Below are 27979 nucleotides of genomic sequence, written 5' to 3'. Positions count from 1 at the left end.
GGCTTTCTACTCCCGTAAAGATTTACACCCTCGGAAACCCTGTACAGGGTCGCTATGGGTCGGACCCGACTCGATGGCACTTAACAACAACAACAAAAATCTTAGTGGTATTGAGAAATTTGTCTTCCAGCTCACTGGTTCTCCCTTCCATCTCATTTATTCTACTCCTCTGCCTTTTCAGAGTGTTCTATAATTCTGTTACTTTGTGATTGATCATTTGGACCTCTTTCTGTAGGTTTTGAATTATTTCCAATGCTGTATCTATCTTATTTGACTGTTCCTGTAGCACTTTCCTGATTTCTTCCTTATTTTTCTCAACTTCATTGTAAAGTATTTTGAAACGTGTAATAATTTTTCTGAATTATTTCTCAGGCATTTCCAAGGCCTGCCCTCCTTCCAGAATGGAGTCCAGATCTACATCTAGGTCATCTGTTTCAGATATATTATCTTTTTTCTGGACATGTGCTGATATGGTCATCTGCTTTTGCTTCTTGGACATGCTTAATGTTTATCTGTGGCCTTAATACTTAATTGAGTATGTGTTTTGGTAATTTTTTATGCTTTCTGAGTGCTTCTAGGAAGATGTGATCAGGATGTGGGCTTCCCTTTTCACTCTTCTTATTGCTTAACTCAGAGTAACTTTCATAGGAGTTGTCTGTTTCCCTGGTATATGGCATCTGGTACTGGTTCTTGGCTGGGTTTTGGTGTTTTATAGAGTGTGATTGTAGCTTGGCTATATGGCAGCAGCTGCTGACTATTCTTGTGTAATATAGAGAGACAAAGAGTCCTTCAAAGGCAGAAAAGGGGGCATATAGCAGCAAAACAACACCAGTGATGGAGGAGGAAAAAAGAGAGAGAGAAAAAAAGCAGCACCAACAAAAACAAGACTGAATATACTAGTCTCTAATCACAGGAAAGGGAGAGGAGGGAGAGAAGAAAAAGAAGGAAAAAAAAAATCTGTAGCTTAATATGAGTATGGTTTTAATGTCCTAAGTTCCTGTCTTCAAAGCTGCCCGAGAGAGTCCAAGTTTCCAGTGTTGGTTGTTAATGCTATACCTCAGGCCCCTGTCCAACCTTTGGCTCTCTTTCCCTCCCTTCAGCTCTCTTCTACTTTTTCCTGTGATTTAAAAAAAAAAAACACAGAACAAAAAGGAAACAGATATTAAAAGTTCAGGGCCTCCGCTTGGGCTGAGTATCTGTGCGCATATGTGGCAGAAGAACCCACCAACGGTGAAGGTGGGGGGTGGCCACTTGGCTCAGGCTCTCCCTCTATTCACCAGAATGGAGGTTGGCAAACAGTGAGCACACCAAGTAACAGATACCAAAGAAAAAAAGAAAATCAGAACAAAGCAAAACTGACAAAGTATATTGTCCACTGTTGTCCCAAGATTCCCTCAGCATTTGTCCGTGGTGTTTCTGCTCCCTCTGTTTCATCTTGCCACTTGGTATTGCCCAGGATGTCAGCTCAGGTCTCCGGGCCCGGCTCAGCACATTCAAAAGTACACGATTTTTTACTTCCTCTCCTAACTCCACAAGCCATAAGCTTTCAAACCTTTAAAATAGTCCTATCTCTGTGGTTCTGAGTTTTGGAACTCTGCCCTGGATCTGCTTTGCCTGGTATTCTGTGTTATTGATGACGGTGACCTTCACTGCACCTCCACCCTAGCCGCCATCAAGCCCACCTCCATCTGCACAAGTCCTTTATGAAGTGTTGAAGAGCAAAGATATCATTTTGAGGGCTAAAGTGTGCCTTACCCCAGCCATGGTATTTTCAATAACCTCATATGCATGCAAAAGCTGGACAGTGAATAAGGAAGATCATAGAAGAATTGATGCTTTTGAGTTATGGTGTTGGAGGAGAATCTTGAATGGGCTGTCAAAATAACCAATAGATAATAGATGTTTTTTAGAAGAAGTGCAGCCAGAGTAAATAATATGATACATGGAAAAAAGAATTTAGTTGTCAAAGACTTCCTTTCATTGGATCCATAATCGGCACTTAGTCATGGAAACAACAGTGAAGAAATCAAAGAAATATACTTGTATCTTTGTATTGCATTAGACAAATCTGCTGCACAAAACCTCATATAAATTGTTAGAGCAAAGATGTCACTTTGAGAACTATGATGTGCTTGACCAAAGCCCATGATACTCTGAGTCACTTCATATGTATGTGAAAGTTGGAGTATGAATAAGGAAGACCAAAGAAGAATCAATGTACTTGAATTTGGTGTTGGAGAAAAATACTGAAAGTACATTTGATTGCTGAAAGAACAAACAAATTTGTCTCAGAAGATGTACAATCAGAATGCTCCTTAGAATTGGGGACAGCTAGACATCATCACTTGTATTTGGATATGTTAGAAGGGATCAATCCCTGGAGAAGGATACTATGCTTAGTAAAGTGGAGTTACAGCAAAAAAGAGGAAGGACCACAACACAATGGACTGACAATAGTATGGACTGACAATAGTGGCAGCAAAAATTGGCTCAAAGATAAGAATCTTAAGGATGGCCCTTGATCTGGCAGTATTTGAACTGGTTATGCATGGGTCAAAATGAGTCAGAACCATCTCCAAGGCAAGTAACAACAACAACTACTACTTTGGGAGAACAGCTCTTTTGTAATCACATTCTGTAAGACTGGATAGTATTCCAGTATGTGTATGTACCAGTCTTCTTTATCTAAAGTCTGTCCCCATCTTTTTGCTATTGTGAATAGTGGTGTGATGAACATAGATATGTATACATCTGTGTCACTTTGTTCATATTTTTAATGAATGTTTGCAACTGTTTCTTCCCATTTTGAGCTGGCCATTTCATCAAATGAAGGTTCTGAAAACTTTGTTCTATTCATGCTATTAAAGTTAACTGTTTTGAGGAAGCAACTCTTCCCCATTCATATTTTGAGTGCATGCCAACCTGAGGGGCTCATCATCTGGCACTGTATCAGACAATATTATGCTACTATACAATAAAGTTTTCAGTAGCTCATCATTCAAAAAATGGTTCTCTGCTTCCTCTTAGTCTATCTTAGGCTGAAACCTGTTCACCATGAGTGAGCCCGTTGGTATTTAAAATACAGGGGGCATAGCTTTCTGTATTATAGCAACATACAAACCACCATAGTATGACAAACTAACAAACAAGGTGTCCTGAGGTGGCTGAGGATCTGGGAGTCACCCCAGACTGTTAGTTTCCTTACTAATAAATTTAGATGCCTAGAAATTATAAATTATGCAGGTTGTCATTGTTAAGTGGTGTTGTATTGATTCTGACTCATAGTGACCCTATATACAGTTTCCAAAAAGTGACTGGTGAGTTTGAACAGTCAGCTTTGCAGTTCAAATCAACCTTCAGGTCAAGTGCTTATCCTACGGTGCCACACCAGGACTCTAAATTACCAATACCACTAAAAAAAAAAAAGGTCAAACACAATCATTTAATATCCATATTAGAATAATTTTAAAATATTCATATAAATAAAGCAGTATACATATACATACCAGAGGACAGGCAGGTTGTACAGTACAAATTTATAAAAATAAACAATAGAAAAATTCAAATGGAAAAGGCAGCCAGCAATTACATATACTATGATGTTGTTGTTAAGTGCCATCAAATCGATTCCAACCCCATTGCAACCCTGTATAGGCTTTCCGAGGAGCACCTGGTAAGCTTGAACCACTGACCTTGCAATTCAAACGGCTTTGCAGTCTGGTGCATTAACCCATAGCGCTATACCAGGACTCCTATAATATGATACTCTAAATAAAAATAATTAGTAATTGATAAGTTAGCTTAACAATATTAATTGCATTGTTTCTTTGCAGCACGAAAACACAGGTGTAGTTCCAGTGTAGCACTATAGGATAAGCACCAGGCAGCAGGGTTGGTGGTTCAAACATACCAGCCACTCAGAGGAAACCCTATTTAAATTAGTTATGAAACAGCATTTAAAAGCAGCAAGTAACTGAAAGAATATGGATAAACTAAGGAAAAAAAAAAAAAGTGACAGAATAGTCTGACAGAATTTAAAATACCAACCAAAATTAAATCATGCAAAATCTTGTGGTATAACATTATGGAATTTCATGGAAAGGTGTTGAAGAGGTTGAAATTACATATAACTGAAGTTACAGGAAATGATCTTGGATTGCTGTTGTTTCTGGTGTTAAGTACCATTGCATCAGCTCCGAACCGATCCACAACAGAATGAAGCACTGCTCAGCCCTGCACCATCCCCACAATTGCAGCTACAGTTGGGCCCATTGCTGGTGTCACTGTGCTAACCCATCTCATTGGGTGTCTTCCTCTTTTTCACTGACCCGCCACTGTACCAAACATTATGTCCTTCTCCAAGGTCTCGTCTATCTTGATAATATATCTGAACTATGAGAGATGAAATCTGGCCATCCTGGCTTCCAAGGAGTATTTTCACTATACTTCGTTCAACACAGGTCAGTTTGTTCTTTTGACAGTCCATGGTACTTTGAATATTCTTCTACAATCTTCCTTATTCATTGTCCAACTTTCACATGCATATCAGGATACTGAAAATACCACAGCTTGGGTAAGGTGCACCTTCCTCCGCAAATTGACATCTTAGGTACAAAGTTTTAATATCAATAAAACATTAATACAACACCTAGTGTGGTGTTGTACGATCAGCCCTGGACTGGGAACTACAAGGTCAGTTAATTCAAACCCACTAGCAGCTCCTTGGAGATTGTATGCAGCGTTGCTATGAGTTGAAACCAACTTGACAGTGCTTAAAAATAACAAGATGTTAATATCCTAACGTTGATCTACAGATTCAAAGTAAGTTTTCCAACTAACAACTTTGAAGATGTAGCTTAAAAGCCATTCTGAATTCAAATACCTTTCTGTTTCCATGAGACAGAAATAAAACAATAGAGTAAATATCAAGCCAAAACCTGGACAAAGATAGCCTTTGACCAGTGTCACATTCCAAAGGACGTGAATTGTTTTTAATTTAGAAATGATAAAACATTAAAAAAATTTGCAAAACATACATCTCACATGAAATAACATAAATATCCAATAAATAGAGGTGTAAAGCACCTCAAGTTCATTGGAATTCAAGGAAATAGGAAATAATAATAATCAACTATTAACTATTATTTTATGTTCATAAAATATGGAATAATTTCAAAGTCCAAAATACTACGCATTGGTGAGAATATTAAACAAAGGGAATTCTCAATATAATTGCTGGTTAAATAATAGAAATAACAAACAGTGTAAGAAGCTATTTGGTGGCATGTTTGAACTGAACTGCTAACTTCAAGAATGACAGTTCAAACCCACCAACTGCTCTCCAGGAGAAAGATGAGGTTTTCTGTTCCCATAAAGATATATAACCTTAGAAACACAATTAAGGCTTGCTATGAGTTGGAATGAACTTGATGGCAGTGGTTTGATTTGGGATATTATTTGAGCAGGCATATTCCATATAAAAGGAGCTCTGGTAGCATAGTGGTTATGAATAGGGCTGCAAACCGCAAGGTCAGCAGTTCAAACCTATCAGCTGTTCCAATGAAGAAAGATGCTCCCGTAAAGATGTGTACAGTCTTGGAAACCCTGTACAGGGTTGCTATGAGTTGGAACCAACTCTACGGCACATAACAACAACAACAATTCCATATAAAACAAAGCTAAAATTTTTCTGGGCATTATTCCTTTTAGAAAGTCCTTTACATAAATACTTGAGGCATGTACTGGAGTATTAATAAGTATTCCTTAAGGTTCTTTTATATATTAAAAATAGATAAAAGTTAAAATTTTGAGTTTATGATTATTTCAATGTGGTAAAAATCCTCATTAAAAAGAACAATAAAACATTAAAAAAAAAAAAAAAAAAGAGTTGAAATTCCAAAAAAAAAAAAAAAAAAGGATGTGGGAAAAAATAGAGTCCCCACTGAATAGTTTTCATCTTGTCTATATGGGTCTGGTTAAAAGAGATGGGGATAAGATTCTTACGATTCAACAGTAATTATTATCATGACTAATTGTGACTGTCACAATTGTAAAGGTATAAGTTTTGTAACAAAAACGGGGGAGTAGTTAATCTTACCCTCCAGAAACAGAGGATCCTAGGACCATCAAGGGAGAAGAGCACAAGCGGAATGCGGGACATTATCCAGAGAAGCAACGACACCAGAAATGGTGGCAGAGATGGGGACAAGGAAAGAGGGAGCAACTAAGGACTCTAGATTCATGGGAAGAGAGGGACTGAGAGTTGGCGGCCAGGAGGCAGGCTTGCAGAATGTGCCCTTTGATGGTTTAAATTATTATATATGCCCAAGTGTTTATAAAAAAAAGATAAAATGAATGGAGAGAAATACTGTTAACTGATGGTACATGGAGTGGATTATAATTATTGTAATGAAACAAAGTATATGAGTTGTAGACTGTTAAACTGATTATCTGCCCTATAAACTATCACTCATTTCACGCAAAAAAAACTTTAAAAAAATTTGCCAAGTGTGGCTATTGGCTATGTGTTCAATGTTTGTCCTGAAAACATGTTTAAGAAAAAATGTCTTCTGAGTGTTGCATTTAATTTATGTTATGTCATATTATGTCATAGAAATGTCACATAATTGTTCAGTGCAGTAGAGTTGGTTCCAACTCATAGTGGCTATGTATAAGCTCAGTAGTATTGAATTTTATAGTAGGCTTCATTATTAACTAGCAATTTTAGCATACATTACTCTATAAACTCTAAGCAAACTATAAAATACTACTAGCATCATTTGATACATTCTAGAGAGATTACTAAATAAAAAAATAACAAAGGTTCTGTGGAAAACATCAAGTATAATACAGCAGTTTTACAAGGAAAATAATTTTCCTTATGCTGTGGCTGGCATTACTTGGTGCATACCAATGCCTGTGCTTACCAGCTGCTGTCCTTGGACACCCCAGGCTGCATACTGCAAGACTGAGTCCTCTACTTCTGGTGGGTTTAACTCCCAAACTTCCCTTGAAAAAAACATAAATATTTTATATACTGAATTCACATCTACATGTAGAATTAAGTTGGAAAATAATTCAAAGAAACTATAAAAGCAAATCACTTACCTAGTGTGTATGTTGTGAATCACATATGAAGCAGTATATGAATAATGAAAAATCTGAAATAGAAAGATAAAAAAGTTACTCACCTTCGTTTGGCATAAAGATTCCATGTTAATGTTCCATTGTTGTGGTTAAGTGACAATGAGTTGATTCTGTCTCATAGCCAGCCTGCATAGGATTTCTGTGGAGTGGCAGGTGGGTTTAAACCACTGACCTTGCGGTTCAGTCCAGGAGTTTCTTACTCCATGTAATATACTATAGACTTACTAACATTTATAATAATGATTGTATACAATATTTATCCTTTTGTGATGGACTAATTTCACTCAGCATAATATCCTTAAGTTCCATCCATGTAATAATTCAGTGGCTTGCTGCTGCTTTGTTTTTCAAGATAGCATAATATTCCATTGTGTGTATGTACCAAAGTTTGTTTATCCATTCTTCCATTGATGGACTCTTGGGCTGTCTCCATCTTTTTGCTATTGTGAATAGTACTGCGATAACATTGGTGTGCATGTATCTACTTGTGTTCTGACTACTATTGCTTGTGGCTATATCTGGTAGCGTAGTGGTTATGAATCGGATTGGGAACCACAAGGTCAGCAGTTCAAAACTACCAGCTGTTCCATGGTAGAAAGACAAGGCTTTCTGCTCCTATAAAGATTTACAGCTTTGGAAACCCTGTACAGGGTAGCTATGAGTCAGAACCGACTCCACGGCACATAACAACAACAACAACAGTATTTCTATTTCCACCTTTCTGAGGAAGCACCATTACTGTTTTCCAAAGTGGTTGGACCATTTTGCATTCCAGCCATCAATGTAGGAGGGTCGCAGTCTCTCCACATTCTGGCCAGAATTTATTGTCCTCTTCTTTTTTGAACTTTGCTGTTACTGCTGGTATGAGATGATATTTCATTGTTTTGAGTTGCGTATCTGTAATGCATAATGATCGTGAATTTTTTTTTTTAATGTTTGTTGGATGCCTGAATGTCTTTCTTGGTGAAGTGTCTCATGTCTGTGACCATTTTTTAATTGAGTTATTTGTCTTTTTCTTATATAGGTTTTGTAGTTTCCTATAGATTTTAGAAATTAGTTCCTTGTCTGATATGTCGTTGCAAAAGAGTACCAGTACCAGCCTGTTTTGATCATTGTAGCCATGTAGCAAATTTTGAAATCGGGGAATGTTGTTGGGATCTGAATTGGGATGATGATCCACTTTGGGAAGTTTAAAACCACACAAAAATAATGGCTTTGATTCCGTTTGGACACGTGGCTGTGCCAGGGGTGACAGAGAACTGCTCCAATGGCTTTTTGTGGCTGTCATCTTGAAAAAAGAAGCTGACCAGGCCATTTCTTTCAATGGGCTTCTGGGTGGCATTGAACAGTCAAACTGTACCACCTAGGTGCCTGGTGGTTAACAGATCAAAGCTTAAATTCTGTGCCACCAAGTTCCCTTCAGAAAGATTCCTCACTGACTGCCATTAAGTTGTTTCCAACTCATAGTACCCCTATATGGGGTTGCTAAGACTGTCAATCTTTTCAGGAGCAGAAAGCCTCCTCTTCCTCAGAGTGGCTAACGGATTCAAACTGTTGACCTATGATTGGCAGCCCAATGCATCAGCCACTACACCACAGCCATTATGACCCTAGGCAGCATGATTCTACAGTGAAGTACATTGGGTCAGTATGAAATTTTAACAGACTCAGTGGCAACTTTTTTTTCACCAGCACCCATCACAAGGTTGATATCAAGCCTCAAGTACAGGATCACTCTTAAAAATGTAAAGATAACTATATTTCTGCCTTACAAACTGCTGTTGTTAAGTTCCATCAAATCAATTCGGACTCATAATGACCCTGTACAGGATTTCTGAGTAGTGACTGGTGGGTTTGAACAACAGACTGTGAGGTCACATTATCTTGTATTATTTTTTGAGCTTACAGAACTAATACAGATATTTTCAACATTCTATTATTTAAAATCTTTTTTTTTTTTTCAAAAAAATAATTTATTCCTCTATTGGATGCAAATCACAGAGATATTATAGCACTTTCAATGAAAACTCCATTCTTGTTGGTACTGCCAAGTGTTGCTATGTCAGTTCTGACTCAAAGTGAGTCTATATAGGTTTGTTTAAGAGTGGCTGATGGGTTTGAACCACTTACCTTGTGGTTAGCAGCCCAGTGCTTGTTATATAGAACCATACCAGGTCTTCAAAACTCCCTACAAACCAAATTATTATTTCTCATGGCTACAATAATAGCTTCAACTAAATAAGATTGGACACACACCTAGTAAAACAACTGTATTGTTCTTTCTCTGGATTGCATTTACAATGCCTCACCACTATTTGTTACAATACTGTATTTTTGTATCATCTAGTTTCATTCAGTCATTCCTTTGGAGTTCTATTAAACCTGAAAATCACTTTACTGTAGAGTTTTGGGAGCAAAATTAATTTTCCCTAGACTCCATTTTGGCATTCATGTGTAAGTTTCATTCCATTTCTGACATCAAAATTTTCATTTTGTTCCTGCTACTGCATTAGGCAAATCTGCTTCATGAGATCTCTTTAAACTGTTCTAGAGCAAAGATGTCAGTCTGAGGACTAAGGTAGTTTCAATATATTTACATGAATGTAAAAGTTGGACAGTGAATAAGGAAGACTATAGAAAAAAAGATACATTTGTGTTGTGGTGTTGGAGGAAAATATTAAAAACTATGGAGTGTGAAAAGAACAAACGGATCTTTGTTGGAAGAGGTACAGCCAAAATGCTCCTTGGAAGCTAGGATGGCCAGACTTAGTCTCTCATACTTTGGACACATTATGAGGGACCAGTGCTTAGAGAAAGATACTATGTTTGGTAATGTGGATGGTCAGAAAAATGAGGAAGACACCCAGCAGGGTGGATTGACAGAGCGGCAGCAGCAGTGAGCTCAAATGTAGCAACAAATGTGAGATTGGTGCAGGACTGGGTACTGTTTCATTCTGGGTGTATAGGTCATTATGAGTAGGTACCAACTCGATGGCACGTAACAACAACTGTGTAGCCAGAGTCCTGTGTGGTGCTTTAGTATAAGCACTAGACTGCTAACCTAAAGGTCACGAGTTCAAACCCACCAGCTGCTCCTTGGAAATTCTATACAGGGTTGTTATGAGACAGAACCGACTTGATGGCATTTAACAGCCACCACTATAGCTGACAAAATGATGAGAAATGTGACCCAACTCTGAAACTGATTTCCATCTCAAAAGTTCTGTGACCAAACGCACAGCTAAAATAACACTGAATATTCAAAGGAGACAGCTAGGTGAACAGTCTACTTTCAGCTTTACAAGTTTTAGCCTGATAGAACATTTGTTTCTCTCTGCGGATGTGTCAAGGGGGAAGACCAAAATGAAGAAATTAACCATGATTTGCCTAAAACACCCATAACAAGATAAAGTAACAATTTCTAGGGGTTTCAACTTCATCTGTTAATAACAATCTCAATTTAAAACTAGCAGGTTGCCATCTACAGATATTTAGAATCCAGTGGTATGCCATCAAGTTGGTTCCGACCCACAGTAACACTGTATAGGGCTTTCAAGGCTGTGAATCTTAAGATCAGAAAGCCTCAGCTTTATTCCAAAGAGTGGCTAGTAGGTTTGAACTGGTGACCTTTCAGTTAGCAGTATAGCTAGTTAATCCACTCCGCTACCAAAGCTTCTTAATTTGTATGAGAATCTAACACCAGGATAAAAAACATTGCTTTAAAATTCCTGTCTTTTAATGTGTGTATATGTGTGTTTGTTACCAGCAGATCCCAAATATTTCAAGCTTTGTAATTTTTCCTAACTGAGATGATAGTCTTTGTCCAAAACCTAATAGAAAGAATAGAGAAGGGGACAAAGGATCAAAAGAGTGCAGTGTTGGAGAGATTTCGAAAAGGATTTTCAGTAAGAATTATATTTAGCTTCACTGCACATCTGTATTAAAGGGCACTGGTCTGAATATAGTCTGTATTAATCTGCATCTCAGTCTATTTCTGTCCCATGTCACATGGGTAGTATTTCTAGGTTTACTACTCATTTTCTTTTATCTTAGTCTCCTCTTCTAATTGGAAAAAGTAAGTCTACTTTCAAGATAAGGTGGTCACAATGGAGTTATGCAAGGTTAAGAATACTAATCGTTTTTCTTAAAGTATTTGACTAGTGGATTTTGAAAGCCAAAGTGAGCATATTGATATCCTCGAGTACAAACTTATTTCATAGCCCAAGTTGCATATGAAAAAAGATTTCTTCTATCTCTGCAAATAATGTCACAATGCTTAAGGACTATGAATATTTATGACAATGGAAGTAAAAGTGGAAGTGAATTATGATCTAATATACAAAAAAAACCTTGACCAACGCTTACTTCTGAAAGCTGTTGATGAGATGTTCTCAATCATCAATTTTTTATTGTCAATGGGATAGGGATGTCCAGGCAGTATCACAGAATTCTTCCGTCTAACCTGGATCCCATCATCTCTACATTACTTTGGAAAACCCAAGAAGAGGTTAATCCTGAGAACTGTATTTTAAAAACTGTGCCAGTAACATACACACAAAATGAAAGAACACTGTAACAGATAGAGAAAAAAAAGCAAAAACAGAAACCTAACTTCTTCTAGAACTTGAACAAAGGCAAATTACAAGTGTGTGTAGAAAGGTGGTACGCATAATCAGCAACATTGCAGAGAATGAATATTCTCAACACTTAATTGTGCTTATGAGGAACGTGTACATAGACCACGAGGCAGTTGTTCGAATCAAACAAGGAAACACTGAATGGTTTAAATTAGGAAAGGTGTGCACCAGAGTTGTATACTTTCACCATATATATTCAATCAGTATGGTGAGAAAATAAATTGAGAAGCTGGATTATGGGGGGTGGGGAAATGATACTAAGGTTGGAGGAAGGCTCATTAACAGCAGATGGTACAACCTTGCTTGTTGAAAATGAAAAGAATTTAAAGTAATTACAGATGAAGATCAAAGACCGTAACTTTTTATATGAATTGCACCTCGGTGTAAAGGAAACAAAAGTCCTCACCACTGTACCAATAAATAACATCAAGATAACTGGAGAAAAGAAGGAAGCTGTCAAAGACTTAATTTTGTCCAGATCAACCATCAACTCTCAGGGAAGCAGCAGTCAAGAAATCAAACGATGTATTACATTACGCAAATATGCTGCACAAGATCTCTTTAAAGTGTTCAAGAACAAAAATGCCAGTTTGATTCCTAAGGTGGTGACCCAAGCCATGGTATTTTCATTAGCTTCATACGAATGTGAAAATTGGTCAGTGGGTAAGGATGACAGTAGAAGAACTGACGCATTGGAATTAGTGTTGGAGGAGAATATTGAAAGCACCATGGATTGCCAAAAGAACAAACCAATATGTGTTGGAAGAAGTACACCCAGAATGCTCCTGGGATGCCAGGACGTCCAGACTTCATCTCTCATACTTCGGATATATTATTGGGAGGGATCAATCTCTCGAGAAGGACATCATGCTTGGTAAGATGGGGTTAGTTAAGAATATGAAGACCCCTAATGAGACAGACTGACAACAATGGCAGCAGCCATGGCCTCAAGCATAGCAACAATTGTGAGGCTGGTGCAGGACCAGGCACTGTTTCATTCTGTTGAGCATAAGGTCACTATAAGGAGCTCTGGTCATGTAGTGGATACAAATCGGGCTGCGAACCTCAAGGACAGCACTTCGAAACTACCAGCTGCTCCATGGGGGAAAGATGAGGCTTTCTGCTCCCGTAAAGATTTACAGCCTCAGAAACCCTGTACAGGGTCACTATGAGTCAGAACTGACTCCACGGCACATAACCACCCCCACCACCAAGGTCACTATGAGTTGGTGCCTACTCGATGGCACCTAATAACAACAATCAACAAATATTTGTAAAGTTGATAATACTTATTTAATCCTAAGTGTTTTCTACCTTTATATCTATGAACATTTACTGGACATTAGTTATATATCAGCTAATGTTAGGCATGTTTCCAAATAAAAGACATACACAAAAAATGTGTGATCTCTATCCCCAGAATACATAATCTAGTTGAGGTTTAAAAAAATACTACATTAGATGCCAGTGCCACATGATGATCACCACGGGGCAAAGGTCTAGAAATTGAAAAGACAAGGACCCTGATTTCTGACTTGTAGTGTCTAAAACTGTGAGGAAACAAATTACTGTTTGTTATATTAGTACAGATTTTTCTGTTGCAACTCATGGTTAAATTAAATCTTGCCAAGGAAAAACCCTCATTCTGTCCCAAAATTTATTAAAGCTTTTTGGTTTGAAGAGCACATCATATAGAAAAGGGGTAGGGAACGTCTGGCCCACGTGCAGCCTGAGGCTCACAAAATCATTTGGCCTGGCTCTACCAAGGCAGCCACAGTTCCAGCTATCACACTAGAAGTGAGTTAAAGGTTTGATTTTAAAATAGCAGGCTAATTTTAAAGTTGATAATTGTGTATGGCTTGTGAATAATGTTATAAATTTTAGGAGAAAAAAAGTTCTCCACCCCTAATCTCGATATGATAGTTGACTTTGGCATTAAAAGAATTAATAGTTGAGAAAAATACAATGAGTGTACAAAACTTAAAATAGTTATATATATAATAATAACTTTGGAATGCATCAAGCAGCACTTTATAAATATTGCATCATTTAATCTTTAAATACACTTTAAAAGATACTATCCTCATAATTTACATGATAGTTTCCCAAAGCACTGCAAGCTTAAGAAATCATGTCACAAAGTAGACTCCATCTACTTCATGAGTTAATTTCTATGCACACTCTCTTTCAGGGAACTGGTACACAAAGCATGACTCCAGCTTTGTTTGATACAAGTTACCATTCAAAGGTTTACTGATGAACATTTTTATTGTTAGGTAGGGTCAACTTGACAGTACAACAGAACAAAACACTGCCAAGTTCTTTACCATCTTCACAATCCTATGTTTGAGGCCATTATTGCAGCAAATGTGCCAGTCTATCTCGTTGAGATTCTTCCTTGTTTTCATTACTTTGGCAGAGAATTAATGTGATGGCCACAGTTAAGACATAATTCCTTTTTGAAAAAAAGGAACTAATATATCAGATTTAAATACATATTTTTTCTTGGAATATCAGTTATTACCTAAGATATCCATGTCAAGGAGAATTATACTTATAAGAAAACAGAACAATATACTGCAGTGATTTTTGCTGGGACTAAAGGTTTATATCTCTGATGACAAGGCTTTCTCAGCAGTGTGGTTAAATTGCTGAGCAGGTATAAGTACCATTCATTTTCATTGCATAGAGCATATTATGGATTTGTCAATGAATCAAAAGTTAGGAAACCTGAACTGTGGGGAAGCACTTATCTGAATAAGGAGCCCTTCTGAAAGAAATCCAGTGATGGAAATGTTAATACAGGCAAAAGATGAGTTCATTTGTCCTACAAGGAAATGGTACAATAATCCTTAGTTTGTTCTAGGACAATGAGATACCTCTTAAGATAAGTGAGTAATAATGCTGTGATTTGAACAATTTTTGTCTTTATCATCATTCAGTTTAGAACTAGGACAATCAGGTAGAAAACTCTTGGGTAGTAAATACTATTCACAAAATTATAAGCTGGAGCTCTACAAAGTTTTCTAAACAAGCAAAAAAAAAAAGACTGTTTAAACTTTGTGAAACATAAGAATGGTGTAAAAGGGAAAATATTAAGGGGCAAACTTAAAGATACAATATTTATCAACATCTTAATCTACTTTCATGTGTTGTATCACCACGTTGGCTCACCGTAAACTTGTAATATACTGTTATCCATCAAGGACTAAAAGGAGCTTTGGTAGCGCAGTGGTTATGAATTGGGCTGCTAACCTTAAGGTCAGCAGTTTGAAATGACTAGCAGTTCTGTGGAAGAAAGATGAGACTTTCTGCTCCCTTAAAGACTTACAGTCTCAGAAACCCTATACAGGGTCACTATGGGTTGGAACCTACTCGACAGCACTTAACAAAAACAACATCAAGGACTGGCCTACTAACCACTTGGTTGGTGGTTCAAACCCCCAGTCACTCCTTGGGAATCCTATCAGGGTCATTAAGAGTCAGAATTGACTCCATGACACTTAATAGCAACATCATGGATATGCTAATTAATTCTCCCATATTGGAACCAAGATTTATAGATGTAAATCCATTTTATTTCTATTACAAAAAGGAAGGAAAACACACAAGCCTTGTTCAACATAAAACAATAGAGTAGAGTAACCAGACAAGGATGTTCTTTGTCACCACTCCTCTTCAATATTGTGTTGGAAGTCTTAACCAGAGATAGGGTAGCAAGATAGGAAAATAAAGGCATCCAAACTGGCAAAGAGGAAATAATTTTCAGATGATATGATCCTATACATAGAAAACCCCAAAAGCTCAATAAAAAGGCTACTAGAGCTCATTGGAAGATTCAACATACAAAAATCAGTTAGAATCCTCTATACTAAGAACAACAGCAATACCATTTACAATAGCCACCCAAAGGATGAAATATAATAGAATAAATGTAACCAGAGAAACAAAGGATTTATACAAAGAAAACTACAGAACATTACTACAAGAAACCGAGAGACTTAAAAAAATGCAAGGCTATACCATGCTCCTGGATAGGAAGACTTAACCTTGTGAAAATGTCAATACTTTTCTACACATACAATGCAATTCCAATCCAGATTCCAACGTCATTCTTCAAAGAGATGGAAAAAACAATTACAAACTTTATATGGAAAGGAAGGAGACCCAGGATAAGCAAAGCACTGCTTAAGAAGAACAAAGTTGGAAGCCTCTCACTCCCTGATTTCAAATTTTACTACACGACTACAGTGGTCAAAACAGCTTGTACGAGTACAGTGAAAGATACATAGATCAATGGAACAGAATCGAGAATCCAGAAATGAACCCATCCATATACAGCCAACTGATCTTCGACAAAGTGCCTAAATAAATCGCATGGGGAGATGATAGTCTCTTCAACATATGGTGCTGGCAGAACTGGAAAGTGATATGCAAAAGATTGAAACTAGACCCTTACCTGGCACCATATACAAAACTCAACTCACATGGATTAAAGACCTAAATGTGAATCACAGAATAATAAAGGCCATCAATGAAAACATAGGGACAAATTTGAGGGATCTAATACAGGGCACACACAGACTACCAAACATTGTTAAAATTATAGAAAAGTGGACAAAAGTGATGATTGGGACACACTAAAAATTAAAAAAAAAAAAAACTTATGTGCATGAAAACTTCACCAAAAGAGTAAAAGGGAGCCCACAGAATGGAAAAGAAATCTTCTGCAATGATACATCAGACAAGGGACTGATTCAAAAAATACATAGGAAAGTACAACACCTCTACAAGAAAAAAAACAAATAACCCAATTAAAAAATGGGCACAGGGCATGAACAGACACTTCACCAAAGAGATTTGGGCAACCAACACACATATGAAAAAATGTTCATGATCACTACCCATTAGAAAACAATATAGTAGAGACCACTTTACCACGTATGATGTACTTCTCCAAGGACTGATTCTTCCTGAAACATGTCTAAAGTATCAAAGTCTAGCCATCCTTTTTCTAAGGAGCATTCTGACTGACCTTTTGAGACAGATTTGTTGTTGTTGCAGTTTGTGGTACTTCCAATATTCTTCTCCAACACTGTAATTTAAATGCATTCTTTCTTATTTGTTCTTCCCCATTAATTCAATTTGCACATGCAGAGAAAGCAATTGAAAGCACCATGGCTTGGGTGTAGCACCTTATTCCTCAAAATGATATATTTGCTGTTTTACAGTGTTTCATTCTTTTTTATTGGTGGAAGTATATGGTAATTAGGGTAAATTATCTAAATCTAGGCTAGGCCTAGGATTTTGTATATTGTTAGCATTATGGTTAGGAATAAGGTTAGTTTTAAGAATAGGGCTACGGTTAGGAGTAAGACTTGGTCTAGTTTAAAAATTATGTTGTCGTTAAGTTCCATTGAGTTTGGTCCAATTCACAGCTACCCTGTATAGGGTTTCTAAGGAGTGACTGGTAAGCTTTCACCTCCGACCTTGGGTTCAAACTGGTCTTGCAGTCCTATGCATTAACCCACAGTACCACGCCAGGATTCATTTAGGATTGCAGTTAGGTTTATTTTCACCTATTTATATTTTTCTAGAAATCGACTTGATTTCTACTTGATTTAGAATTTTTATAACTACATTATTCTCTTGTTTTACTTTTTAGTATTCTTTTATCACAACTGATCTCTTTGCTTTCCTATTTTCAGTCTTATAGGTTTGTTTAAATTTGAAAATTCTGTATCTGGGTTGAATCCTAGGTGATAGTAACCATGTATTTTAATCTCAGGTTGTTGTCTGTTATTGTTAGTAATCTGTCCAAAGAACTCCCATTAGTACTTTTTGTAAGGTCGGTCTGGTTTTTGAAAATTGTTTTAATGTCTGTAAACCCGGAAATGTCCTAAATTCACTGCCATATTTGATGGACAATCTTGATGGGCATATGATTCTTGGTCTTCAATTTGGTTTTCTTTCCGAGTTTTACATATGTCATCCCGTTTTCTTCTTGCCTGCATGATTTCTGCTGAGAGATCATACTGTTGTTACAACTGTGTCAGTTTGGATGCATAGCAACGGTATTCACAACAGAATGAAATACTGCCCAGTCCTGGGCCAAAATCACAACTGTTACACTTGAGCTCATTGCTGCTGCCACTGTGTCAATCCATTTCTCTGGGGGCAGAAGGGGGGGGGGTCTTCCTTTTTCTTCCCTAATTCTCCAGTTTACACCAAGCATGATGTCCTTCTCCAGTCAGTGCTGCATCAGTGTGTTTAAAAAACAAAAAAACTCAATTTTCAGTCTATCAATTCCCAGAGCCTTATTCTTTGTCAATACCATTAGTGCATCTTAGACTTTTTCCTTCAGTACCGTTGTTTTTTGGTAATATGCTAACTCCCTCTTGAAATGGTTGAACATTGAGCATTTCTTTTGGGTACAGTGACTCTGTGTATTCCTTCCATCTTCTTTTGATGCTTTCTGCATCATCAATTATTTTGCCCATGTTGTTGTTATTAAGTACTGTCAAGTCAGTTCTGACACATAGTGAACCCTGTATAGGGGTATCCTAGGAGTGACACAGAAGCCTTCATTTTTTCAAGTTGAGTCTAGAATTTTTTCCTCAGTTCTCTCAGCTTGAGAAATGTGGAGTGTTTTCTTCTTTTTTGGTTTTCTAACTCCAGATCATTGCACAAATCATTATAATACAATGATCTGGTCTTTGTCTCCTCGAGTTGCCATTTGAAATTCTACTTATATCTTTTATCTCATTATTTCTTGCATTGTTTTAACATCTCTGTGCTGGATAAAAAATTTCAGAGTTTTTTTCTGATACTCATTTTGAACTTTTCCTTTGTTCTAACTGACCTTTTTCTTTCTTCCTGTATGATGTTCATGTCATTCCACAACTCTAACAGTCTTTGATCATTCATGTCTAATTCATCAAATCTGTTCTTGAGATGACCTCTAAATTTAGGTGGGATATGTCCAATGTCAAATTTTGGCTCTCATACATTTTTTAAAAATTTTCTTCAGCTTCAACCTGAACTTGCATATGAGCAGTTGGTTCTGTTTTGGCTGATGAAGCTCTTCCATTGTCTCTTTCCACAGATGTGGTCAATGTTAATTCTGTGTATTCCATCTGGTGAAGTTTCTATATGTATAAAAGGTAGTGCTGTTGAGTCGATTTTGAACCCACAGCAGCCCTATACAGAGTTTCCGAGGCTGTAAATCTTTATGGGAGCAGAAAGCCTCATCTTTTTCCCACAGACCAGCTGGTAGTTTCGAACTGCTGACCTGAACATTCGCAGCCCAATTCATAACCGCTACACTACCAGAGTTCAAGTTTTATCTTGTTTACAAAAGGAATTTGCAATGAAGAAGTCAAAATGATATCAAGTAATCTCCAGCATCATTTCTATCACCAAGTCCATGTTTTCCTTCCCCTTTGTTTCCAATCTTTGCATTCCAATCACCAGTAATTACCAATACATCCTGGTAATATGCTTGAAAGAATTGTTAGAGTTCTTCAATTTCATTATCACTGACTTTAGTGGTTTGTGTGTATATTAGAACCACAGTGGTATTAATGGGTATTCCTTGTATGTCTATGACTATTATCGTATCCCAGACAGCATTATACTTCAAGGGGGATTTTGAAATGTTCTTTTTATTGATGAATCTCCTATTCAATTTGTCATTAACAACATAGTAAACTATATGATTGTCATATTCACACTTCATACATTTCATATGTTCTGATTACTGAACTCAGCATAGAGAGTTTACAGCTTTTTCTCCTCATTTGGAGTTCTATCCCATCAGCATCACAGTCAACTCTACTTTGATGAGGCAACTTTTCTCCAGTCATATTTTGAGCCCCTTGGGTTGGAAGGTACTCATCTTTCAGCACTCTGTCTGACACTATTCTGGAACTATTCGTCATGTTTCAGTATTCATTATTCTGGTGTTGTTTGACAGTGTTCCACTGGTATTCATAAGGTATCCAGTGGCTAAACATATAGAAGTAGTCTGCCTCATTATTCCTAGTCATTCTTAGTCTGGAAGCTCATATAAAACCTGTCCACTATAGGTGACCACCCTACTGGTACTTAAAATATTGGTGGCATAGCTTTCAGCATCACAGCAACACGCAAGCCATGCAGTATTGAGAAATTTGCCTTCAAGCTTGGTAAATCTTCAACAGATTCGATTCTACTTTGCCCTTGCAATATATTTTCCATTCCTGAAGTTTTATTATTATTAATCTTATAGCTTTCTAATGGCTGTTCTTGTAAGGTTTGAAATTGTTCATTTGTCAGTTTTTCCCCCTGAATTCTTGTAAACTTTTGTCTGCTTTCCTTGATTGCATTTGCAGTTTTCTCGATCATTTCTGTAATATTTTGAAAGCACCTAAATAGCATTCTTTTAAATTCCTTGACAAGTAGTTCTGATACCATTTCCAGTATGTTTTCTGACTCTGAGTTTTGTTACTCGTTTGAAGTACTCTAACTTGTGTGTGTGTGTGTGTGTGTAAACTGAAATTGTCTGTTTGCTCTGAGCAGGAAGTCCTGTGCCATTCCTACCATGCCTCCTTCTGGAGGTATGTGAACGCTCCCTGAACTACACTACGCAGAGAACAGAGAACTGTTATTATTTAAGTTTTTATTGTGAATTGAGTGATACTTTACATTCATTCTATCATATTTCATTTCATTACAATGATTACAATCCCCTCCATGCATCATCATTCAACAGCATCTGCTTCAATTCCCTGTTTTATTTATTTTTGGATGTACACCGAAGCACTCAAGAACATATAACCATCCAAACAACCAAAGGGTACACCTCACAAGCCTGCACCCAGCCATCAGCACACAGCCCCTCTCCCTCCCTGAATCCAGAGTCCCCAGCTGCTCCATCTCAACATTTCATTGTCTCTGTCTCCATCTCTGGCATCACTGCTTCTCTGAATAGGGTCCCACACTACCCTCTTCTCCCTGGATGGTCCCAGGGTCCTCTGCTCCTGGACTGCAAGATCAACCACTCCCCTCTTTTTGTTAAAAATGTCTACATTTATATTTGCAACACTCAAAATCAGTCCTGATAGCAATAATTCACCATTGAACCACAAGAGTCTTATCCCCATCTCCCTTCACCAGCCCCATCCAGATAGGTTGGAAACAATTCAGTAGAGATTCTACCTTTTGCCATGCCCTCTGGATCTAGACTCCTTCTTGAAAGTTTGCAAGCTAGTCACTTCATGCCTTAGTAGTCCCTCCCCACCCCCCCATTTTGAGTAGCCAATGTCTAAGTTGTCCATCCCTTTGTGTACCAAGGGGGTGGGCATGATCCTCGCTGTAAAGGTTGGTTCCCTCTTTTGTGCTACTACTTTCATAAGTATAGGTCAATTTCATCAAATTGTAGCAGAATATTCTTTTTTTCCTCTTCTTTCTTCCTCTAGTTGAGTTCTGATCATCCAACCATTGAACCCAGGTCAAATGGGTACTATCTGTAAGTATGGGTGTTCTTGTGCATCTCCCCTCACTTCATATCAGTTGGATGCTTCATTCACTCTCTATTCTAGTCCTCTGTGGCCATGTCCCTGGGCCAAGGAGGCCCCAGGTCTCACCACACTGCTGGTCAACCAGGTCTTAATCCATGTTGTCAGGAGTCTATTGAACATGGTTGGACTTAGCTCACTCAAATCTATTCTTAAAATGGTCTCTAAATTCTGGTGGGATATATTTAAAATCATATTTTGGCTCTAGTGGACTTATATTATTTTTCTTCACCTTTATCCTAAACTAGTATATGAGCAATTGATGTTCCAGTCAGTAATTGGTGTTACTTTAGCTGATAATATGGAGCTTTTCCACTGTCTCTTTCCAGAGATGTACTCAGATTCCCATGTATTTCATTTGATGAGGTCCAAGTATATAGTCCCCATTTATGTCACTGAAAAAATGTATTTTCAATTAATACTTAACTGTTCTTGCAAAATCCTGTATCCAGTTTCGTTTCTATCGCTAATGTCTATTGTCCAACTACTGACCCTGTCTCTTTTTTACCAAGTTTTATATTCCAGTCACCAATAATTATGAATGCATCTTGATTGCATGTTTTATCAATTTTTGACTAAAAAAATTGGTAGAGCTCTTCAATTTTATCATTGTCTTCAGTGGTTTGCACATAAATTTGAGTAACAGTCATATTTGCCTCTCTTCCTTGTAGGCATGTGGATATTACTGTTCTTCTAGGGAGACCTTGTAATAATTCTTTTGACTATGAATGTGACACTATATTCTTGAATCATCATTTAGGCATAGTAAGTTATGATTATCTGATTCAAAATGATAAATAACATTTCATTTTGGCTCACTAACAACTAAGATGGAGTCCTGGTGTGGCACTGTGGGTTAATGTGCTGAACTGTAAAGTCATTTTGAACTGCACGGTCAGCAGTTCAAGCTCACCAGCTGCTCTTCAGAAACCCTATACAGGGTTACTATGGGTTGGAATCAACTCAATGGCACTGAAAACAACAAAATGCCTAGGATATCCATCTCCATGCATTCCATTTCATTTTTTATAAATTTTACTTATTCAATATTCATACTTTGTTCACTCCATCTTTAAATGTTGTGATTTGAGTGAAAGTTCATAATGCAGAACATCAGTAAAAGGAAAAGGTAACCAAGCACCTTAGTCTTGGGTTCTTTCAGCTTCCTTCTAACAATAAGCCTTGTCTTTTTTTGTTTCACATTTTCTCCCACTCTATTCAGGACCTTTTGATGTGATTCCTTTCAGAGCAGTTAGTAGCGGTAACCTGGTATCATCTAGATCAGGCCTTAGGGTCATGGAAACTGATACTCATGTGTTGTCCCTAAGCAGAGGAAAGAAGAGTGATGAAAATGCAAGACACTTGGAATCAATTAGTCCAACTGATGAGTGTTGTTGTGAAGTGCTGTCGAGTCAAATCTGACCCATAGTGACCCTGTATAGGGTTTCTGAGGAGTAGCTGGTTCAAGTTGACCAATACATAACTATACAGAGTCACTAGGATGATAAGAATCTTATCCCAGTCTTCTTTCACCAGACCTGTCTAGACAAGATGAAGACTATTCAGTGGAAATTTTACATTCCTTCACACACTCTGAAACTAAACATCCTCTTGAAAGCCAGCCACTTCATGCATTTATAGTCCCCCAATTTTAGGTAGCTAACGTCTTAGTTGCCCATGCCTATCAACCCTAGTTGCCCATGCCTATCAACCCTGTGTACAGAGGGGACAGATTTGATCATTGATGTGAAAACTTCTTTTCTATCAGTTGGTATTTTGAGCTACTACATTCATAAGTATAGATAAAGTTCATCAAATAGTAGCAATTTACATTTGCTTACTTTATCAAATTTCTCTATATTCCTCTATTCAAGTGCTGATCATCACACCATCAAAACTAGGTCAAATGGATACTATCAGCAAGTTTGCGTATTCTTGTGCATCTCCCCTCACTTCATATCAGCTGGATGCTTCACTCTCGACTCTAGCGCTCCATGGCTAAGTTCTTGTCCATGGGCTCAGGCAACATCAGGTCTCACCACACTGTGGACCAACCAGCCCTTCCTCTTTGTCTTATCTTCAGGTTAACAGAAGTATGTGGAGCATTGTTGAACTCAGCCTATTTCTACATTGCTGCCTTTCCCCCTCTTCCACTCATCAATAGACCACTATGGTCACCAGCAAGCTTACATGCCTGCTTGTGTGTTCCCTTTGAGTTCAGTTTTATAGGAGGGTTTGTCTTGAAGGGACTTGATTGCCTGCCTTGTTGGTTCCCTGACAAACAACTTGCTTGTTCTTGTCATAACTAATCAGACTGCCATTTTTTATTTTGAAATTTCGTGCTGGTCTTTGAAGAAGTATTTTCTCTTTCTCTAGCTGCTCCAGGCTATTGTGCTTGTCCTTACTAGTTGGAATGTCCTACCTTAGAAGATTCTGGATGGAGCTCAGGATTCTACCTAAGGTCCTATACACTACAAAGGCTCCACAAGAAGTCTATTTCACTGGGCAAGTTCTAGATAGAACCCCTTTTAGAAATTCCAGTGATTTATAGGCTGAAGACAGGCTTACATGCTTTCTATATTCATGTTTCCTGATAATACCTTTCTATTCCGCTCAAGTGTCTATTTTACAGTAGTAGGCAAAGGAAACCAAAGTTCTTAAGACAGTCAAGCATCTTGACTTTACCCTCATTTACCCATTCAGAATATGGCCAGATCCCCGTATGACAGAGTTCTGCTGTTCAAAGTGTGAGCATATATCACTATTTACCTCTGTCCCATTTAGCTCATGCAAACCTACCTAAGTGTTCCCCTAGCTTGCTTGGTCCACCATCCTCCTCCCCCTTATTGTGTATTGCCCTCTCCAACACCCGAACTATGATGTGCCTATCCCCTCACCTGTGTTCTACCCTCTCTCCTCTCCCGCCAACCCCCGTAACCAATAAAGTTTTTTTTTTCTCTTTATTTTAGTATGGATATATTTTCTTAAGCTTTACAATAATGGTCTTATGTAATATTTGTCCTTTTGTGACTAATTTCACTCAGTATGTCCTCAAGGCCCATCCATGTTATGTGGTGGCTTACAGCTTCCTTGTTTTTCTTCAAGGTAGCATAATATCCCATTGTGTGTATGTACCAAAGTTTGTTTATCCATTCTTCGCTGATAAGTGCTTAGGCTGTCCTCTTCTATTTGCTATTGGAATAGTGCTGCTACAAACATTGATGCGCATATACTACTTGTGTTATGGCTCATATTTCTTGTGGATATATATCAAGTAGAGGAATTGCTGGATCTTAAGGTATTTCTATTTCCAACTTTCTGATGAAGCATACATGGCTATTTCTAATAGTAGAGTCTTGGTGTGTAGCTGTAAGATAAAACACTGGACTGTCAACCACAGATCAATGGTTCAAACCCACAATCACTCCTTGGAAACTCGGTACAGGGTCACTATATATTAAAAGCAACTCAACGACAATTAACAAAATCATTTCTAATAGCTAGTAACATTTTATTTTCACCGCCAAATGGCATGTTGCTAAAGGTTGAGCCTTACCCCAATTTCTTTGGGTCTACATGAACTATTTTCAGATTGGATACCCACACCAGACAAAACCTAGTCCTATAGGAACTCTATTTAGAGCTGGACATGCCACTGTATAAGCTCTTGCTCACATGAGCTAGTTGGCAGAAACTATAGAGTTTTCTCCTCTCTTGGTCCAGTACCTGCCCTAGATTTTTCTCTAATTGTTTCTTTTGCCTCAGTTTCCTGATGATGACCTGTTAAGGGAAAATTGCAGGCACTCTTTGAAAGTATAGGAGCCAACTCTAGGCTATTAAATAAATCTTGGCAAGGAGAAGAATCTGGATTGGAAATAGGAATAATTAATCTTGAATAAAGGCATAGGTAAACATCAACAAAGATGTGTGTCTTATGAAAAAGTACCTAAATATGAAGGTAATAAGAAAAACTTGTTTTTCAAAAGGGAACACGACTGTAGAAAATGAGCTTCCACAGCACAATGACTATAACGGTAACAATTAAAAAAAAAAAAAAATGTTTTCTACCAAAGCAAAGAAACTGATTTTCAACATAAAATTCCCTCTCACCTCTCTTAGTAAGGTCTTTATAGCAAGGGACTCGTATCTGAAGAATTGACGTTCAACCATTTCATGCATATTCAACTGGGAGTAATGTGGCCTACATTAACCTGGCTATTACAAAAAGGATAATTCTCTCCCTGATGATGCTAAATCTTCAGCCGTAAAGCTCAATCAACTATGTCTGTGAACTGAACCTTGAAAATGACAGACATGTGATCCAGAAACCATTGTGCAGAGCAGGAGCCAGAGCCTAGGGGTAGAGAACGGAGCTTTTCTCTCGCGTGATAAATACTTGCTTTTTGTAAAAGGGGAGCTAATGCAAATTATCGATATCATATCAGGGGAAAGCTGTATGAATTATTTCCTTATTTTTTTATACCACATTAACCTTGATCCTTGAGCTCAGTGCTATGCTCCAATCAGTTAGTGACAACAGTTCCCTTTCATAAAAATAAAATGTACTGTGATGTTGTTCATAAAAACCATTTAAGTAACTATAAAAAATATGAATTCCCAGATAATAATTTAGTTGGTAGCTTGAAATTTGCTTCATAAGGGATGCCGCCAGCTATCCTTGTTACTGTTAAGTGCCATCGAGTCAGTTTTGACCATAGTAACCCTATATAGGGTTTCCAAGGAATGGCTAGTGAGCTTGAACCACTGACCTTGCAATTCAAACTGATTTGGCAGTCCAGCACACTAACCCACCTTTTCCACACTACGACTCCCAGCTATTCTTAGGATGAGGCAAATTTGGGAAACATTCTTCCCATTTGTTTAGAACAAATACGACTGAAGGGAGTTCATAGGTGGTTCAAAAGGTTATTGCTCCAGGTAGCTAAGCAAACGTTGGTGGTTTAAGCCTATTCAGAGGCACCTCAGTAGAGAAGCCTGGGATTCTGCTTGTGAAAGGTCACAGTCTTAAAAGACTCAGGTTTACTCTAACACACACGGAGTCATTATGAAGCAGACAGCTCAGTAAGAACTCCTCAATGTTATTACATTTAGGCTACAAAGTTTGATTACAGTACAAGAGAAAGGGACTTCAGAGTTAATCCAATGTGAAATTAACCATTCATTTTCAGTTCAGACTACAATAAGAAAGTTTTCCCCAGAAATTTCTCACAAGGCTGTGAGTACAGATCAATCCATGTGAAACACAAATGTCAAGTATTATTCCCAAGCCCGAAAGAGAGAGAAATGCTAGACTAAGGAGCTCTGGTAGCGTAGTGGTTACGAATCGGACTGCGAACCACAAGGTAAGTAGTTCGAAACTACCAGCTGCTCCCGTGGGAAAAAGATGAGGCTTTATGCTCCCGTAAAGATTTACAGCCTCGGAAACTCTGTTCAGGTTCGCTATGGGTCTTCTGGTGTGGCGTTGCGATTTAATGCGGTAAACTGCAACATCGTTGTGGGCCGTAAGAGATGGCAGTTCTAGCTCACGAGCTTCTCCTTGGAAACCCTGTACAGGGTCGCTATGAGTCGGATCCCGACTCGATGGCACTTAACAATGAATGGGTCAAAACAAGGTGGTAAATACCCAGTAGCAGACATGGAAATGTGTACAAAAAAAGTCATCTTTTGAAGGTACAGAAAGATGCAGGACTGTCTCTTAATAAAAAAATATTGCAAGTTGAGGCAGTGAGATTTTTGAAACAGAATTGAAGACTAGCCTAGAAGAAAACAATATAATAGTTACTTACATACAGGATTGGAAGAGAGAGAGTTCAGAAAATATCTGCTGATAGTGAATAATGAGAAGTGTATACAAGATTGGACAGGGAAACAGATTTTACTTAATGACTTGTTTAAGGCACATGATATGCTATGGAAATTAATTTCAGAAATCTACATTGTAATTCAAATTAACTATATTCTTAATAGGAGAAAGTCTATTTTCCATGTGTAGTAAATAAGGATGATAATAGGAGTTGATCTCATAGACTTAAATGGAATGAAAATATAGATTAACATTGTTGTTATTAAGTACCACCAAGTCAGTTCCAGCCCATAGCAGCCCAGTGTAAGGTTTCCGAGGAGCGGTTGATGGGTTTAAAGTACCAAGGTTGCAGTTACCACTCTAGTACTTATCCTACAGTGTCACCCCAGGACAAAAACCCTTAGTATTTCTTAAATGCCCAATATACATCAGATAATAGATTATTTTATTATTTATTACGCATATCATGCTAGAGTTAATTACAAGATTAATTTTCTGATTTTTTCCTGCACAATGTCAATCATTTAGTCATACTAAAATATATTAACTTTATTTAAATAATCTGAGATAAACTTTCCAGATATTTTTAAAGTGCCTTGACTTTCTAAACCCGTACTTGATGATTTCATATAAATGTATAGTGTTAGAAGAGCAGTCAACAGGCCAATTGTAATTGTTAGGTGCCATCGAGTCAGTACCAACTCATAGCAACCCTATGCACAGCAGAACAAAACACTGCCCGATCCTGGGCTAACCTCACTGCTGTTGCCACGTTTGAGTCCCTCGATGCTGCCACTTGGCCAGTCCATCTCGTT

At 37.7% G+C, this 27979-nt stretch overlaps 1 protein-coding gene across 2 annotated transcripts in view; it reads right to left on the bottom strand.

Moving 5' to 3' along the window:
* Nucleotides 1-27979, bottom strand: part of DPP10 (dipeptidyl-peptidase 10 (non-functional)) — a 1131029-nt gene that overhangs the window by 272689 nt on the left and 830361 nt on the right. For both annotated transcript variants that reach the window (XM_006868717.1, XM_006868718.1), the window contains exons 6-7: nucleotides 7108-7160; nucleotides 6927-7008 (exon numbers count right to left, since the gene is read on the bottom strand). In XM_006868717.1, the coding sequence (XP_006868779.1) occupies nucleotides 6927-7008; nucleotides 7108-7160 (135 nt within the window). The remainder of the gene's footprint in view (nucleotides 1-6926; nucleotides 7009-7107; nucleotides 7161-27979) is intronic.

The sequence above is a fragment of the Chrysochloris asiatica genome, unplaced genomic scaffold, assembly GCF_000296735.1.
Source record: "Chrysochloris asiatica unplaced genomic scaffold, ChrAsi1.0 scaffold00123, whole genome shotgun sequence".
NCBI lineage: Eukaryota > Metazoa > Chordata > Mammalia > Afrosoricida > Chrysochloridae > Chrysochloris > Chrysochloris asiatica.
Note: the sequence above shows the minus strand (reverse complement) of the source record. Positions and strands in the feature narration are given on the sequence as shown.